This window comes from Hyla sarda, chromosome 1, assembly GCF_029499605.1.
Source record: "Hyla sarda isolate aHylSar1 chromosome 1, aHylSar1.hap1, whole genome shotgun sequence".
NCBI lineage: Eukaryota > Metazoa > Chordata > Amphibia > Anura > Hylidae > Hyla > Hyla sarda.
The window spans coordinates 498,130,410-498,147,039 of record NC_079189.1 but is presented as its reverse complement, the minus strand read 5'-3'; the positions used below and the strand labels follow the sequence as shown (position 1 = coordinate 498,147,039).

Sequence of the window (16,630 nt, the reverse complement as noted above, 5' to 3'; positions counted from 1 at the left end):
GTTAGTTTTAATGCATGTTCTTTTTCTTTTCAGGCTACTCTGTGTTCAATGAAAAGCTGTATGCGAGCCCTTGTAGCCCAGTTGAAATCAGAAAGTGAAGATTTGCAGCAGGTAACATGCCTAGTGGGTTTATGGTATATACGCCATTATATAAAAAGAGAGAATACGAATACAGTGCACACATACTATAACATTTATATAGGAAGTGTTTTAAAGCAATTCGGTCATTAAAAACAACTTTTCACATTGTGCAGAGAACAAACTTGTGCACAGAAATATATGGATCTCTTGGCCAGCCAGGGAGTGGAGCGCAATACTGTCCACTGCCCTGGCTAATAACTCACGATCACAGTGATCAGGAGTAAGACCCGGGGCAATCAAACTTTTGACATGTTTAATCAACATGTCAAAGTTGTTTTTAAGGGGTATTCTAGCCTTCCAAAGGATAGGGGATAAGATGTCTGATCATGGGAGGCTGTCACGTCTCTGTCTAGGAAAACCAGCGTTTCCTAGACTAAAGCCTTAGGGCACAGAATGCTGGGTGCTAAATGGAGATCTAGGGTGGTCCCAGCGGCTTGACCCCTGCAATCAGATATCTTATCCCCTATCCTTTCGATAGGGGATAAGATGTCAAAGGCCGGACTACCCCTTTAATGACAGTAATGACAGCAACACTTTAAAGGGGTACTCCGGTGCTATCACGCCCCCTCCCGTAGGCTTCCATTGAGGGGCGGAGCATGACATCATACGGGGGCGTGACGTCACACGCCGCCGACCCTGCGATCGACCGTAATCAGACCCGGAGCGAACACGCTCCGGGGACTGATTACAAACGGGGTGCCGCGTGCATGATCACGGGCGTCCCCAGCTGCGGGACTCTTGCGATCAGGCATGCGGCACCCGTTTGTAATCAGCACAAAGGATAGGGGAAAAGATGTGTAAGCACCGGAGTACCCCTTTAAAGGTGTCGTGCAGAAGTGTGGGAAATATATTAGCTGTGAGAGCACTTATACAAATACACACTTTGTTATATACCATCTTTAAATCTGTTGCTGCTTTGAGCAGCTTAAAATGTTGCATACAGAGAAGAAATGGATTGGTCAGTTCTTAGTCAATGCAACATGCCCTGCAGTCTACTAGGAGTGATTGCATAGTCTGTACAACAACTCCACCAAAATTGGAAGCATTCTTCTGGGCCCATTTGAAAAAGTGGTAATACAAGAGGGATATACACTTAACTTAATAGCTGATGAGTGTTAATTAGTTTATTATATATATATATATTGGTATTTTGATCTGTTTATACATTGTAAAGTCCCCCATACACACTTCCGTATACATTTGTTAACCAAACATGCCGATTTTGGTGAGAACAGTCAAGTGTTATATATATATATATATATATATATATATATAAATATAAATATAAATTTGCTTTAGACTTGATAAAGGGAGGAATCCCGAAAGCTTGTCTCTACAAAATGCTGTTAGTCCAATAAAAGAGGTATTACAAGATACTGCAACATTTTATGATTTGCATCTGCATCACTGGACTAATACGGCTACTCAAATTTACTATATATATATATATATATAAATATATATAGGCCAAAAAAGAACTGAAGCCAGATTATCAGTACAAATTTTACAACTTGACTTTGTGTAAAAGAATTACACAAAACAGCATTCATGTAATTTATTTATTACAATGTGTTGCAGGTCATTGCAAGTGTGCTCAGGAATCTGTCTTGGAGAGCAGATGTCAACAGTAAAAAGACTTTACGTGAAGTTGGCAGTGTTAAAGCATTGACAGAATGTGCACTGGATGTTAAGAAGGTAAATTAATAACACAAATATATATTTCAATGTTCTAATGCTATTTTCTATGTAGCTCAGGTTAACATCTAATTATATTTACACAATTTTTTTTTTTTTATTCTTTAAGGAATCCACACTGAAAAGTGTACTGAGTGCCCTGTGGAACTTGTCAGCCCACTGTACAGAGAATAAAGCAGACATATGTTCTGTGGATGGAGCCTTGGCTTTCTTAGTGGGCACATTAACATACAGAAGTCAGACCAATACACTGGCAATTATTGAAAGTGGAGGAGGAATACTGCGTAATGTATCCAGTCTTATTGCCACTAATGAAGATCATAGGTATGTGTATATTTATTGGAGTACTTGCAAAAGGCAGATTTTCAGAAGTTGCATTATTCTGTATGCAGTTTAGTATAACTACTTTAAGAGGGTTCTCCCGTGGGGGAAAAAAAAATCATATTAACTGGCTTTAAAAAGTTTAACAGATTTGTAAATTACTTCTATTCAAAAATCTTAATCTTCCGGTACTTATCAGCTGCTGTATACTACAGAGTAAATTGGGTTGTTGTTTTGTGTCTGACTACAGTGCTTTCTGCTGCCATCTCTGTCTGTGTCAGGAACTGTCCAAAGTAGGAGCAAATCCCAATAGTAAACCTCTCCTGCTCTAGACAGTTCCTGACACGGGTAGAGGTGTCAGCAGAGAGCACTGTAGTCAGACAGAAAAGAGCAACTCAACTTCATCTGTAGTATATAGCAGCTGATAAGTAGTGGAAGGATTAAGATGTTTTAATAGAAGTAATTTACAAATCTGTTTAACTTTCTGGCACCAGTTGATTTGAGAATTTTTTTCTCCCATCGGAGTACGTCTTTAAGGCTGTGTTCACTTGCATCAGGGCTTCCTTCAGGGCCTCTGACTCTGATTGGTGCCAGTAAACAAAGCCAGACAATTGAACAGCTGCTTCCGAGAGATTCCATTGACTTGAATGATTTTCAGACTTGTATCTGTTTGTTTGCAGAATTTGGTTGAATTAAAATTTACCATTATTATTATTAGTATTATCTGGCCAAATCCTTCAAAAGAAAAAAAAAACGGAATCTGTGACTGATCTCTCCGAATAGAGCTCCAAAGCAACCTAACTTTAGCAGTATACCTTTTAAACAAAAGGGCTTATTGAACAATCCTCAAATATTCCATTCAATGTGAATTTTTAGTAGCTTTGTTAAATTATTTAAGCATTTATGATTACAATTGTAATTTATCAATTTTTTTTTCTGTTTCATCCTAGGCAAATTCTACGGGAGAACAATTGCTTGCAAACTTTATTACAGCACTTAAAGTCACACAGTCTGACAATTGTCAGCAATGCGTGTGGGACCTTGTGGAATTTATCTGCACGTAATGCTAAAGATCAGGAAGCTCTCTGGGATATGGGTGCTGTTAGCATGCTCAAGAACCTCATTCATTCTAAGCACAAAATGATAGCAATGGGCAGTGCAGCAGCTCTAAGAAATCTTATGGCAAATAGACCTGCTAAATATAAAGATGCCAATATCATGTCTCCAGGATCTACTGTTCCTTCACTTCATGTTCGCAAGCAGAAAGCTCTAGAGGCAGAACTTGATGCGCAGCATTTATCTGAAACTTTTGACAACATCGATAACCTAAGTCCTAAAACCTCTCACCGCAATAAACAGAGACATAAGCAGAACATGTACAATGAATATGCTCTAGACTCTAGTAGACATGATGAGTCTATTTGTAGGTCTGACAACTTCAACCCTGGGAATCTAACGGTTCTTTCTCCATATATGAATGCAACTGTTTTGCCAGCACAATCTTCCAGGACAGCAGGTGATGGCAACAGAACAGAAAAGGACAGAGAAAGGCCAGGAATAAATACCTATCATTCGGTGAGTGAAGGCAACTCATCTAAGCGTATTGGATTACAGCTATCAACTACTACTCCAATTGCTAAAGTTTTGGATGAGGTCTCAAATATTCATCTGGTTGAGGAAAGAACTTCACCATCAACTTCAGAAATGCACAATGCATTGGATGAAAGAACTGGTTCTAGAAAGACTTCTGCAAACCATTCTATGACACATCCATACAGCTTCAGCAAGGGAGACCATCCTAACAGAGCATGTCCTGTATCCTATATCAAAATGTCATCAAATGATAGTCTAAACAGTGTTGGCAGCACTGATGGCTATGGAAAACGTGGTCAAGTAAAACCTTCAGTTGAGGCCTACTCTGAAGATGATGAGAGTAAATTTTGCAGCTATGGACAGTATCCTGCAGGGTTAGCTCACAAAATACACAGTGCTAATCACATGGATGATAATGATACTGAACTAGACACCCCAATAAATTATAGTTTGAAATACTCAGATGAGCAATTGAACTCTGGCAGACAAAGCCCAACTCAAAATGATCGATGGGCACGACCCAAGCACTTAATTGACAGTGAATTGAAACAAAATGAGCAAAGGCAGCCTAGGACCCAAAAGGCATCGTATAGTGGATTTACTGAAAACAAAGACGAGAAACACAAAAAATTCTCCTCACATTTTTCCCAGCCTGAAAATGTGTCCCCATATCGATCAAGAGCTCCCAACACACAAGGAGATCAAATCCGAGCAAATTCTACTATTGGAATAAATCAGAAGTCTAGCAAATCAAATTGTCAGGTTGACGACTATGATGATGACAAAACAACAAACTTTGGTGAACGTTATTCTGAGGAAGAGCAGCAGGAGGAGGAGGATGACAGGCATGGAAACTTTAACATCCCTGCATATAACCAAGAGGAACACCATGTTGAGCAGCCCATTGACTACAGTCGAAAGTATCAAGCGGATGTTCCACAGTCAGCTCAAAAGTCGTCATTTTCCTATTCAAAGAGCTCTTCCAAACAGAGAACTAAGAAAGACCATGTGTCATCTAGCAGTAATACTCCAACACCATCACCAAATACAAACCGACAAAATCAACTTCATCCAAATTCTGCTCAATCCAGAAGTGGGCAAGCCAGACAGAAACCAGCTACAAGTAAACCTCCTTCAATTAACCAAGAAACAATACAGACCTACTGTGTAGAAGACACTCCTATATGTTTTTCTCGCTGCAGTTCTCTATCATCTTTGTCATCTGCTGAAGATGAAATTGAGGGACGAGAGCGAAGTGTCCAGGGAGAAGGTGGCAATAACACACTTCAAATAACTGAGCTAAAAGACGGCAGGGATTCTACAACAAAAGAATGTGCTTCTACTGAAACTCGTTCAGCACCACATCATATACGAACTAAAACAAGCAGACTGCCGACTTCAAACTTGTCTCCTTCAGATGCCTTAAGACATAAATCGGTTGAATTTTCTTCAGGTGCTAAATCTCCCTCCAAAAGTGGTGCTCAGACACCTAAAAGCCCTCCAGAACATTATGTCCAAGAAACTCCTTTAATGTTCAGCAGGTGTACCTCTGTGAGCTCACTGGATAGTTTTGAAAGTCATTCAATAGCTAGCTCTGTGCAAAGTGAACCATGTAGTGGCATGGTTAGTGGAATAATAAGTCCTAGTGACCTTCCAGACAGCCCAGGGCAAACAATGCCACCAAGTAGATGTAAAACTCCACCACCCCCTCAAGCAACACAAAATAAGAGAGATACAAGTAAACCAAAGGTAACAAGTAGTGCAGAGGAAAGGGAGCCAGTGACAAAACAGACTGCTGTGCATGCAGCCGTTCAGAGGGTTCAAGTACTTCAGGAAGCTGATACTTTACTACATTTTGCTACAGAGAGTACACCAGATGGATTCTCGTGTGCATCCAGCCTAAGTGCTCTTAGCCTTGATGAGCCATACATTCCTAAAGATGTAGAACTTAAAATCATGCCTCCAGTACTTGAAAATGATCCGGCCAATGAAGCAGAGTCTGAGAAGTCAAAAGAATCTAATAATCACCATCACAAAAAAGAAGAGAAACAAGGAGAACCAGAAAAGGACATGCTAGATGATACTGATGACGATATTGACATATTGGAGGAATGTATAATATCTGCTATGCCTACAAAATCCTCAAGGAAAAATAAGAAATCTTCCCAACCAACTGCATCCAAAGCTGCTCCTCCTACTGCTAGGAAGCCAAGCCAACTTCCAGTGTATAAACTTCTTCCTCCTCAAAACAGACTTCAAGCTCAAAAGCATGTAAGTTTCACCCATGCAGATGATATGCCAAAAGTGTATTGTGTGGAAGGCACACCTATAAATTTTTCTACAGCGACTTCTCTCAGTGATCTCACAATAGAGTCACCACCAAATGAACTGGTACGCAATGATCAAGCCAACACTTTACCTGCTAACTATGAAAGAAGGGACACAATTCCTACTGAGGGTAGGAGTACAGATGAGTCACAAGGTGGAAAAAGCTCAAATACTGCTACATCTGGTCTAGAGGAGGATAAAACAGAGGAAGGTGATATTCTTGCCGAGTGCATACATTCCGCCATGCCTAAAGGTAAAAGCCATAAGCCTTATAGAGTCAAAAAGATTATGGATCAGATTAATCATACATCTATTAGTGCTACTGGAAATAGAAATTCACAGGAAAACGATAGGAAACCAACCTCCCCTGTGAAACCGATGCCACAACTAGATGGACGTTCAAAGGAAAACTCTGAACAAAAAATTAGTTTAATCCCTGAGAAACCTTACAATGACACAAGAAAACAGAATGTTAAAAATCCAAGAGAAGTGAATGAGAAAATTCCAAATAATGAAGAACGTGCAAAAGGAAGCTTTGCTTTTGATTCACCTCACCACTATACTCCAATTGAGGGCACACCTTACTGTTTTTCAAGGAATGATTCTTTGAGTTCTTTAGATTTTGATGAAGATGATGTTGATCTTTCCAAAGAAAAGGAAGAGTTGCGGAAAGAAATAAAAGAAAATGACACAAAAGCAGATAAAAATTATCCATCCTCAAACCAGTCATTAGGGAAAGGACAGCATGAACAAAATATAGCTGGGAGAGGTCCATCTAAATCTGTACTACAAAAGCAGGCTTCATTTCCACCTGCATCTAAAGCCCAAGACAGAGGAGGAGCTTCGGATGAGAAAATGCAGAATTTTGCCATTGAAAATACGCCTGTATGCTTTTCACGCAATTCATCTCTCAGCTCATTAAGTGATATTGACCAAGAAAATAATAATAAAGAGATTGATCCACCTAAGCAAAATGAACCACCTGACTCACAGATGGAAATTCGGAGACCTCAGACCTCAGGGTATGCTCCTAAGTCCTTTCATGTTGAAGATACCCCAGTTTGCTTTTCTCGTAATAGCTCTCTGAGTTCTTTAAGCATTGACTCTGAAGATGATCTGCTACAAGAATGCATTAGTTCTGCAATGCCAAAGAAGAAAAAGCCTTCAAAGACCAAAAGTGAAAATGAAAAGGTCCGGTCAAATAGTATTGGTGGTATTCTTGCTGAAGAGCCAGATCTTACTCTAGATTTAAGAGACCTACAAAGTCCTGATTCTGAAAATGCATTTTCTCCAGATTCGGAAAGCTTTGACTGGAAAGCAATTCAGGAAGGTGCCAATTCAATTGTTAGTAGATTACATCAAGCAGCTGCTGGAGTCTCATTGTCAAGACAAGGATCTTCAGACTCTGATTCAATACTTTCATTGAAATCGGGTATTTCTTTAGGATCTCCATTTCATCTAACACCTGACAAAGAAGAGAAAACCATCTCTGCAAACAAAGGGCCAAGAATTTTAAAGCCAGGAGAAAAAAGCTCTATGGAGGGGAAAAAAAATGAAGAGGATTCTAAAGGCATTAAAGGAGGAAAGAAGGTATATAAAAGTATGATAACAGGAAAATCACGCTCCAGCTCAGATTTTTCAAGTCAGTGTAAACCTCCAGCACAAACAAATATGCCCTCAATATCTCGAGGTAGAACAATGATTCATATCCCAGGTGTCCGTGCTAGTTCTCCAAGTACAAGCCCTGTTTCAAAGAAAGTTCCTGTCTTAAAAAATGTCCCAATTAAAAGTTCTAACGACAACTCTGCCAACTCTCCTAGAGTGCAAAAACCATTAAAATCTGAATCCTTCTACAATAGCAGATCAGCTGCTACCTCAAGTGGACCAAACAAAGGACCTTCTAGATCGGGTTCAAGAGACTCTACTCCTTCAAGGCCTTCCCCTCAACCATTGAGCAGACCTCTGCAGTCCCCTGGTCGAAGTTCAATCTCACCAGGCAGAAATGGGATTAGTCCTCCTAACAAATTTTCTCAGTTACCAAGGACATCTTCCCCTAGCACCACATCCACCAAATCCTCTGGTTCAGGCAGAATGTCATATACATCTCCAGGTAGGCAATTAAGTCAGCAGAGTATGACCAAACTACCCAAAACATCCAGTGGAATTCCAAGAAGTGAATCTGCATCAAAAGGCTTGAATCAAAATGTAAACAACTCTGGATCAACTAAGAAAGTAGAGCTGTCGAGAATGTCTTCAACAAAATCTAGTGAAAGTGAGTCTGATAGATCTGAAAGACCAGCTTTAGTACGCCAGTCTACTTTTATCAAGGAAGCTCCTAGTCCAACTTTAAGAAGAAAATTGGAGGAGTCTGCATCCTTTGAGTCCTTGTCATCTTCATCAAGAGCTGACTCCCCAACAAGATCTCAGTCTCAGACACCAGTATTAAGCCCTTCTCTTCCTGATATGTCATTATCAACTCATACTGTACAATCAGGTGGCTGGAGAAAAACACCCCCAAACCTAAATACTTCATCAGAGCAAGGAGATGTCAGAAAGCGTCATGACATAAGCCGGTCTCATTCTGAATCGCCATCCAGGCTTCCAATTACTCGATCAGGAACTTGGAAGCGTGAGCACAGTAAGCATTCATCATCACTTCCTCGTGTTAGCACTTGGAGAAGGACTGGAAGTTCATCTTCCATTTTGTCTGCGTCTTCTGAATCTAGTGAGAAAGCAAAAAGTGAAGATGAAAGACAGCCATGTTCCTTTCCAGGGTCTAAATCTACATCAGACTGTCCATCTACAAAAGGAACTTGGCGGAAAATAAAGGAAAACGAAGTACTTGAGTCTGCAAATAATGGTACTGTTGTAGAATCAGCAGAAATTAGGACAGTCTATCAAATGGCACCGGCAGTTTCTAAAACAGAGGACGTATGGGTAAGGATTGAGGATTGCCCAATCAATAACCCTAGATCAGGCAGATCACCTACTGGAAATTCTCCCCCAGTTATTGACAATATTTCAGAACTAGGGGAAAAGGATGAGGGAGTAAAAGACTCACAAGGAAGGCATCATTCAGGGAATGGAAATGGGCTTGTTTTGGAAAACAGGCAGAAATCTTTTATTAAATTAGATGGTTTGGATCCAAAAGGGACTGACCCAAAACCTGTAATAAACAGCCAGGCTTCAGGGCAAGAGACAAATGAAAATTGTGCAACAGAGCGTACTCCATTTAGCTCAAGCAGTTCAAGCAAACATAGCTCACCAAGTGGGACTGTTGCTGCACGTGTAACTCCTTTTAATTATAACCCTAGCCCCAGAAAAAGCAATGCAGAAAGTAGCACAGCCCGACCATCCCAGATCCCAACACCTGTGACTACAAACTCAAAGAAAAGAGACTCAAAAGGTGAAGCTACAGACTCTAGTGGTTCGCAAAGTCCCAAAAGACATTCTGGCTCATATTTGGTTACTTCTGTTTAAAAAGACTATCTGCAATTATTTGAAATGAAATACTGATGTATTATTTTTTAGCTGTCCGTGTATATTGTTCAAAGACACAAAATATAAAATCTGTAAATACTGATTTTTGATGAGGGTTGTTCAGGAAGCCATAATTCATGAAACAATATTTTCACTTATTTACTGTAAAATAACTGATACAGTTTAAAATAATAAAACATAGGATATTTATAGAGCATTTTCATTGAACAGTTTGGGTCTTCAAAAAGCATTTCAAGCTTTTTTTGACACCGAAAACAAGATTAATCAATGAAAACATATAGACACCCTTTCTAACTGTAGCTGTATCAATGTATTGAAAGAATACGACCACCCTTGTGACATCAGGTAAAACTTGTATTGAAGCAGAAAATATTGGTGGGTTTAATTATTGTGAATACATTTACATACTCAACTTACCATGCAGCTGTTAACAGCAATGTGATTTCTACTGAAAGTTTTTTTTTGTTTTTGTTTTTTTTTTTCTTTGTTTTGTTTTCTCTCTTCTACTTCCTCCATGGCTGGCCTTTCTGCATGACTGATCTGACAATCCAAGTACTGTGATCTCATGATGTTTATAGGTACAGTAGGTATTGTGTAACAATCTACTACAAAAAAGGAAATCTGTGTTGCAGTTATACAACATCAAACTTCCCCCGGCCCCCTATTAGACTCTGTTTTATCAGAGATTAGTTGGTTCTTTTCACTGCTATGCTGTATAGTATATGTCTGGTATTTGAGGTGAGATGGCTGCTCTTTTATGATGAGACAGAATGTCTCAGAGTAATCTAACTAAACATTTCTGAATAAATTATTACTGTATGTAAATTCATAAGTGTTTTTGTGAACTGTAAAAATATTAAGTGGCATGCACATTCTTTTTTTTTGGAAATGGGGCGGTTTTTTTTTTTTTTTGTAATTAATAGCTATAGGAGCTGAATTCTTTGGTTGATATAAATATGACCTTTAAAGAGGCTTCTTTATTTTTAAAAATATCTGATTTATATGATTTTGAGAAGATTTTGAAAAGCATGAGCTTGGCTATCCCACACTTTATTGCCTGTTATTTTATGTAAGTACAATTTCGGGTAAAGAGTTAGTGATATTTATTAAAACTTTTTTTTGTCCAGATATGTCAAAAGTTTAGATTGCAAAGGGTCTCAGTACTGAAACCTGCTGCAGTCATAAATTATATTCTGGAAAAGTGCATGGTAGTGAATATTTTACTGGCTGGCTGGCCACATTAACTGACTCATGAGTGATAGCCAGGGAGTAAAGAGTGCTGCCCCACACTTTACCAGGTTAGAACTTAGGATCGCAGCAGGTTTCAGGACTGAGACTCAATGCGATATAAACTTTTTGATGACATGTCAAAAGCTTTTACAAATGACAGGAACACTTTAAGCCTTACACTGAAGACATGCGTAACCAGAGACAGATTGGTTGCTAGGGACAGCCTGATTTAAAAAGTGGTGTTTCCATAGCAACACACTGCAGTGTTACTGTGCTGACTACAGAAAACAAGAAAATCTGTCTGGCTTCAGTCAAGCCAGGCTGTTTTATAGATTTCTCTGTGTTACACAGTAGTATTTATTTTTTTCCATTGGATTACCTCTAAGAATTTACCAAGGGTGTATTCACATGTTCAGTATCCTGTGCTTATTTAATGCGCAGAATTTGAAGCTGCAGATCTGATGCTGTGTTCAGTCATTTAGTTTACATTGAAATTTGCAACATTAAATCTGCAGCTTCAAATCCTGTGCATCAAATATGTGTAGGATACTGTACGTGTTAATAAATCGAAAGGATGTATTCACACATACAGTATCCTGTGCAGGATTTGAAGTGGTGTTCAGTCGTTTAGCTTACATTAAACTCTGCATCATAAAATGCACATCAAATATCCACAGGATACTGGATAGACAATAAAATGTTATATGAAACATTTGAGGTTAAAATCATTAAAGGAGAAATGCAGCAGAAAACTTTTACCTTCCCATGTGCCCGGGCTGCAAAAACAAAAAAACACAAACTTTAGCTCACCTTCTTACGTTCCCCCATTGCGGCAGTATCGGCATCCCGTTCCTACGGCGCTGCTTGGGTCCATGCTACTTATCCTTGGAACGTCACACTGCGGTCAGCGTATCGCCGGCCACAACAATGTCCCGCCTCAGCCAGTGATAGGCTGAGCGCACTGCTATGTAAGGAGCTTGGGCCGGCTCCTTACATGACAGTGCGCTCAGCCTATCACCGGCCAAGGCGGGACATCGCTGTGGCCGGCGATACGCTGACCGCAGTGTGACATTTTGAACCTAAGAAGCAGGGACCCGAGCAGCGCAGGAACGGGATGCCAATACCGGCACAGCGGGGGAACGTAGGAAGGTGAGCTAAAGTTTGTCTTTTGTTTTTGCAGCCCGGGTACAGAGGAAGGTAAAAGTTTTCTGCCGCATTTCTCCTTTAAGATAATTTTCTGTCTTGCATTAGAATCTAGCCAACAGGATAAAATGTAGACTCACTTGCTGCCAAAATCCATATCAACAAATGAAGTCACTCAAATATAGTAATGTTAAAGTTCTTGTTATGTTTTGCACTTTTGTTTTCTTACTACAACTGGTGTAAATCCTGTTTTCATTACTTAAACTGATTTTACATGTAGTTGTAATTCCAGAAAGGAACTGACTTGTACTAAACTCAATTTATTTATTAATTTTTAAAAGCTATCTGCACTCTTATCGTCCATTTGTTGTTCAGTTTCAGTAGTTGAAGCTCTGCAATGCAGAGCTCCAGCTAGTGAAAATTCATATAACCTGCACACACTTGCAGATTGTGTGTATTGTTAGTAATAAAAGTGAATTAGTATGTAAAGCCAAAATGGGAATAATGTATTTCTGAATGGTTGTGGAAATATTTTTAATTTAAATACTAACCTTTTTTTTTCTTGTTAAGGCAGTTTATGCGTGACTAAGAAAATTTTATGACTTTTGCAATAAAAATTAAAATAATAATTTGTCTGGTTTTTGAGGTGTCTGAGTTCTATGGTTTTAAAATAGAAGTAGAAAAGTGTTCTGTCAGCTTCCACATGGAAGTTAAAAAAAATCTTTTGTAAAGCTTATTTTGCTTATACAGTTTCAAGCCATTAAGGAGTTTTACTCATGGCTGTTAGTAAGAACCAGTAGTTGTTTGAAAGTTGACGCTAAAGTAACGCTTTGGTGATTTATAAATCTTCAAGGTATAAAATAAACCTTAAAGGGGTACTCCATCCATTTAGCCATCTTAATATGTCTGATCGCGGGGGTCCTGGCGCTGGGAACACCTGCGATCTCTGCTGCGGCACTGCAGTCATCCGGTGCAAGTAGTGAACTTTGCTCCATGCCTGATGACTAGCGATGCGGCGCGGACTTCACGGCCACGCCACCCTCGTGACGTCACGAGCCTCCGACGCTACAGCTGGCATTCTAAATGAATGGCGGGTGCTGCAGGGAGATGGCGGCGGGACCCCTGTGATTAGACATCCCTTATAAGATGTCTAGGGACGGAGTACCCTTTTAATAATTTTTAATCCTTTTACCTCAGCCGTCTCTCAGGGCACCTATCTTTATCCTGAATACACCTGTGGATGATCATGTGGTGAATTATTTATTTTTATATGTGCATCAAATTATTTAAAAAACTTATGAAAACTATGGGGGACATTTATCATTGCTGTCTTTGGTAAGCGAGTTCTGAAGTCATAATTTTTTTTGCTCTAGTTTTGCTTATGTACTACATATTTATCATAGGGTTGATAAATTTGAAGCACATAAGCAAAACAGTTGAGGCTTTTGTGATACACTTTTCTGACTTTTAAAAAGTGCTTTCCACAGGCAGTTTTGTAAGTAATGTCAAATCTGGAGTTGACTTGAGACTTTGTGTAGGGGTGTGCAACTTATGCCTACCCACAAAAGTTGCAGAAAAAAGTGCTTTAGGTGCACAGGCGACTTTTTGTGCGCCCAGAGTAAGCAAAATAGGCTCTAAACACTATCATAAATGTACCCCTATATTTTTTGTATTTTCTCAGTAGGGCAGTGTGAGAACTTTTGCCATATTTTCCAGCCCTGAATCCACTACAAGACTGTTATAGGGCTGCGCTTTTAGTTTAGCCCCTAGAGGACACACAAGTATGCCCCTGAACATGCTATGGGAATTTAATGCAAGCACAGGAGCTGATCTTGCTTTAAAACCGGTAAGAAATGGCTGCTATGAGCAGCCAGGACTTCCCCACTAATGCCAGACAAGGGCAAAGATACTGTCAGCATTAACCCTTTTAGATGTAAAATCTATGTGCCTGTATAAGTGAAGTGTTGATAATGCTGATCAATGCTATGTTATCGAAAGATTGCATATAATATTATCCTATGGGGACTTAAAAAAAAAATTGTGGTTAAAGTGTTAATGAATGTGAAGATGCCCCTTCCCTAATTAACGTTTAATCACCCCCCTTTTCCCATTTTTCAAATAAGATCGCGTGAACAAAAATAAACATTTAGTATCACCACAGAAATGTCAGATCTATTAAAATATAATGTTACTGAAACAGCATGGTGAATGGTGTAAATGTAAAGTCTGGAATTTCTGATTTTTGGTCACTTCATATACCCAAAAAATTTATAAAAGTAATTAAAAAAAAATATGTAAACAAAAAATGGTGCCGCTAAAAACTACAGTTCATGGTGCAAAAAATTAGCCTTCATACAGCCCTGAAGATGGAAAAATAGGGATACTATTTTTTCATAAAATGAAACAAACATATATAAACAAAGATATAAAAAAAATAGCAGGTGGCACTCACCAGGTACGTTGCATCAAGTCGTCTTCATTGTATCAAAGATGGTTCAGTGTCAGGGAAACAGGAGTGCCGAATCCCCCAGCAAGGTCACATCTGTATTGTACATCCGTACTTCATCAGACCTTCATATATATTATATGTGCTGCATTTATCCTTTGGCTATCGTGTTAAATATGTTAACCACAGTCCCATACATGTGTTATATCTTCCTCATTAAGACAAGATGGCCCCTCTAATTGATTAAGATGTTAAGCAAGATAGAATTAACTGGTTAACAACCAAGGACGTGTATACACGTCTTGTAGCTGAGGGCCGGCGTTAATAGCAGACATGCGGTGATCACCGCGGGCAGCTATTATGACTTTAGATCGTCACTGTCAAAGCTGACAGCCGAGTCTAAAGGTATCTTTAACTGCTCCCTGGTGGTCTAGTGGGGTGGATCGCCCCCTCAACAGGGGGGGCTGGAGCCACTTCTGAGGTAGCCGGAGGGCTTACCTCTGCTCCTGTGTCGGCTTCTGCGCTGTGAATGATAAAGCCTGGCAGGACCAGGATTTATCAATCAAGCGCAGAGCACACAGATCAATGTGGTTCTATGATACCACATTGATCTGTATGAGGAATCTAATGATTCCTCCTAAAAGTCCCCTTAGGGAGTTTTAAAAGAAAGTTTAAAAACAAACATTAACTCCTTAATTATTAAAAGTTTAAATCCCCCTCCTTTTCCCAAATTCCATATAAAAAAATATATAAACATAATAAAAATAAACATATGTGGTATCGCTGCGTGCGTAAATGTCCAAACTATGAAAATATAAGGTTAATTAAACCACACGGCCAATGGCGTACACATAAAAAAAAAATCCAAAGTCCAGAATTGCATATTTTTGGTCACTTTGTATACCCTAAAAATTTTTATTAAAAGTGATTAACCCCTTAAGGACTCAGCCCATTTTGGCATTAAGGACTCAGACAATTTAATTTTAACGTTTTCATTTTTTCCTCCTCGCCTTCTAAAAATCATAACTCTTTTATATTTTCATCCACAGACTAGTATGAGGGCTTGTTTTTTGCGCGACCAGTTGTCCTTTGTAATGACATCACTCATTATATCATAAAATGTATGGCGCAACCAAAAAACACTATTTTTGTGGGGAAATTAAAACGAAAAACGCAATTTTGCTAATTTTGGAAGGTTTTGTTTTCACGCCGTACAATTTATGGTAAAAGTGACGTGTGTTCTTTATTCTGAGGGTCAATACGATTAAAATGATACCCATTATTATATACTTTTATATTATTGTTGCGCTTAAAAAAAATCACAAACTTTTTAACCAAATTAGTACGTTTATAATCCCTTTATTTTGATGACCTCTAGCTTTTTTATTTTTCCGTATAAGTGGCGGTATGGGGGCTCATTTTTTGCGCCATGATCTGTACTTTTTTTTGATACCACATTTGCATATAAAAAACTTAATACATTTTTTATAATTTTTTTTTAATAAAATGTATTAAAAAAGTAGGAATTTTGGACTTTTTTAATTTTATTTCGTTCACGCCGTTCACCGTACGGGATCATTAACATTTTATTTTAATAGTTCGGACATTTACGCACGCGGCGATACCAAATATGTCTATAAAAAATGTTTTTTACGCTTTTTGGGGGTAAAATAGGAAAAAACGGACGTTTTACTTTTTTATTGGGGGAGGGGATTTTTCACATTTTTTTTACTTTTACATTTTTTTTACACTTGAATAGTCCCCATAGGGGACTATTCATAGCAATACCATGATTGCTAATACTGATCTGTTCTATGTATAGGACATAGAACAGATCAGTATTATCGGTCATCTCCTGCTCTGGTCTGCTCGATCACAGACCAGAGCAGGAGACGCCGGGAGCCGGACGGAGGAAGGAGAGGGGACCTCCGTGCGGCGTTATGAATGATCGGATCCCCGCAGCAGCGCTGCGGGCGATCCGATCGTTCATTTAAATCGCGAACCGCCGCAGATGCCGGGATCTGTATTGATCCCGGCACCTGAGGGGTTAATCGCGGGATTGCGGGCGTCGGCCATTGCCGGCGGGTCCCTGGCTGCGATCAGCAGCCGGGATCAGCCGCGCATGACACGGGCATCGCTCCGATGCCCGCGGTTATGCTTAGGACGTAAATGTACGTCCTGGTGCGTTAAGTACCACCTCACCAGGACGTACATTTACGTCCTGCGTCCTTA

At 39.4% G+C, this 16,630-nt stretch overlaps 1 protein-coding gene across 8 annotated transcripts in view; it reads left to right on the top strand.

Moving 5' to 3' along the window:
- APC (APC regulator of WNT signaling pathway) overlaps nt 1-11,590 on the top strand; it is a 190,309-nt gene extending 178,719 nt beyond the window's left edge. For all 8 annotated transcript variants that reach the window (XM_056537470.1, XM_056537468.1, XM_056537469.1 and 5 more), the window contains 4 exons: nt 34-111; nt 1,720-1,836; nt 1,946-2,160; nt 3,108-11,590. In XM_056537470.1, the coding sequence (XP_056393445.1) occupies nt 34-111; nt 1,720-1,836; nt 1,946-2,160; nt 3,108-9,558 (6,861 nt within the window). In that variant the 3' untranslated portion in view covers nt 9,559-11,590. The remainder of the gene's footprint in view (nt 1-33; nt 112-1,719; nt 1,837-1,945; nt 2,161-3,107) is intronic.
- The last annotated feature ends 5,040 nt before the right edge of the window (nt 11,591-16,630 follow it).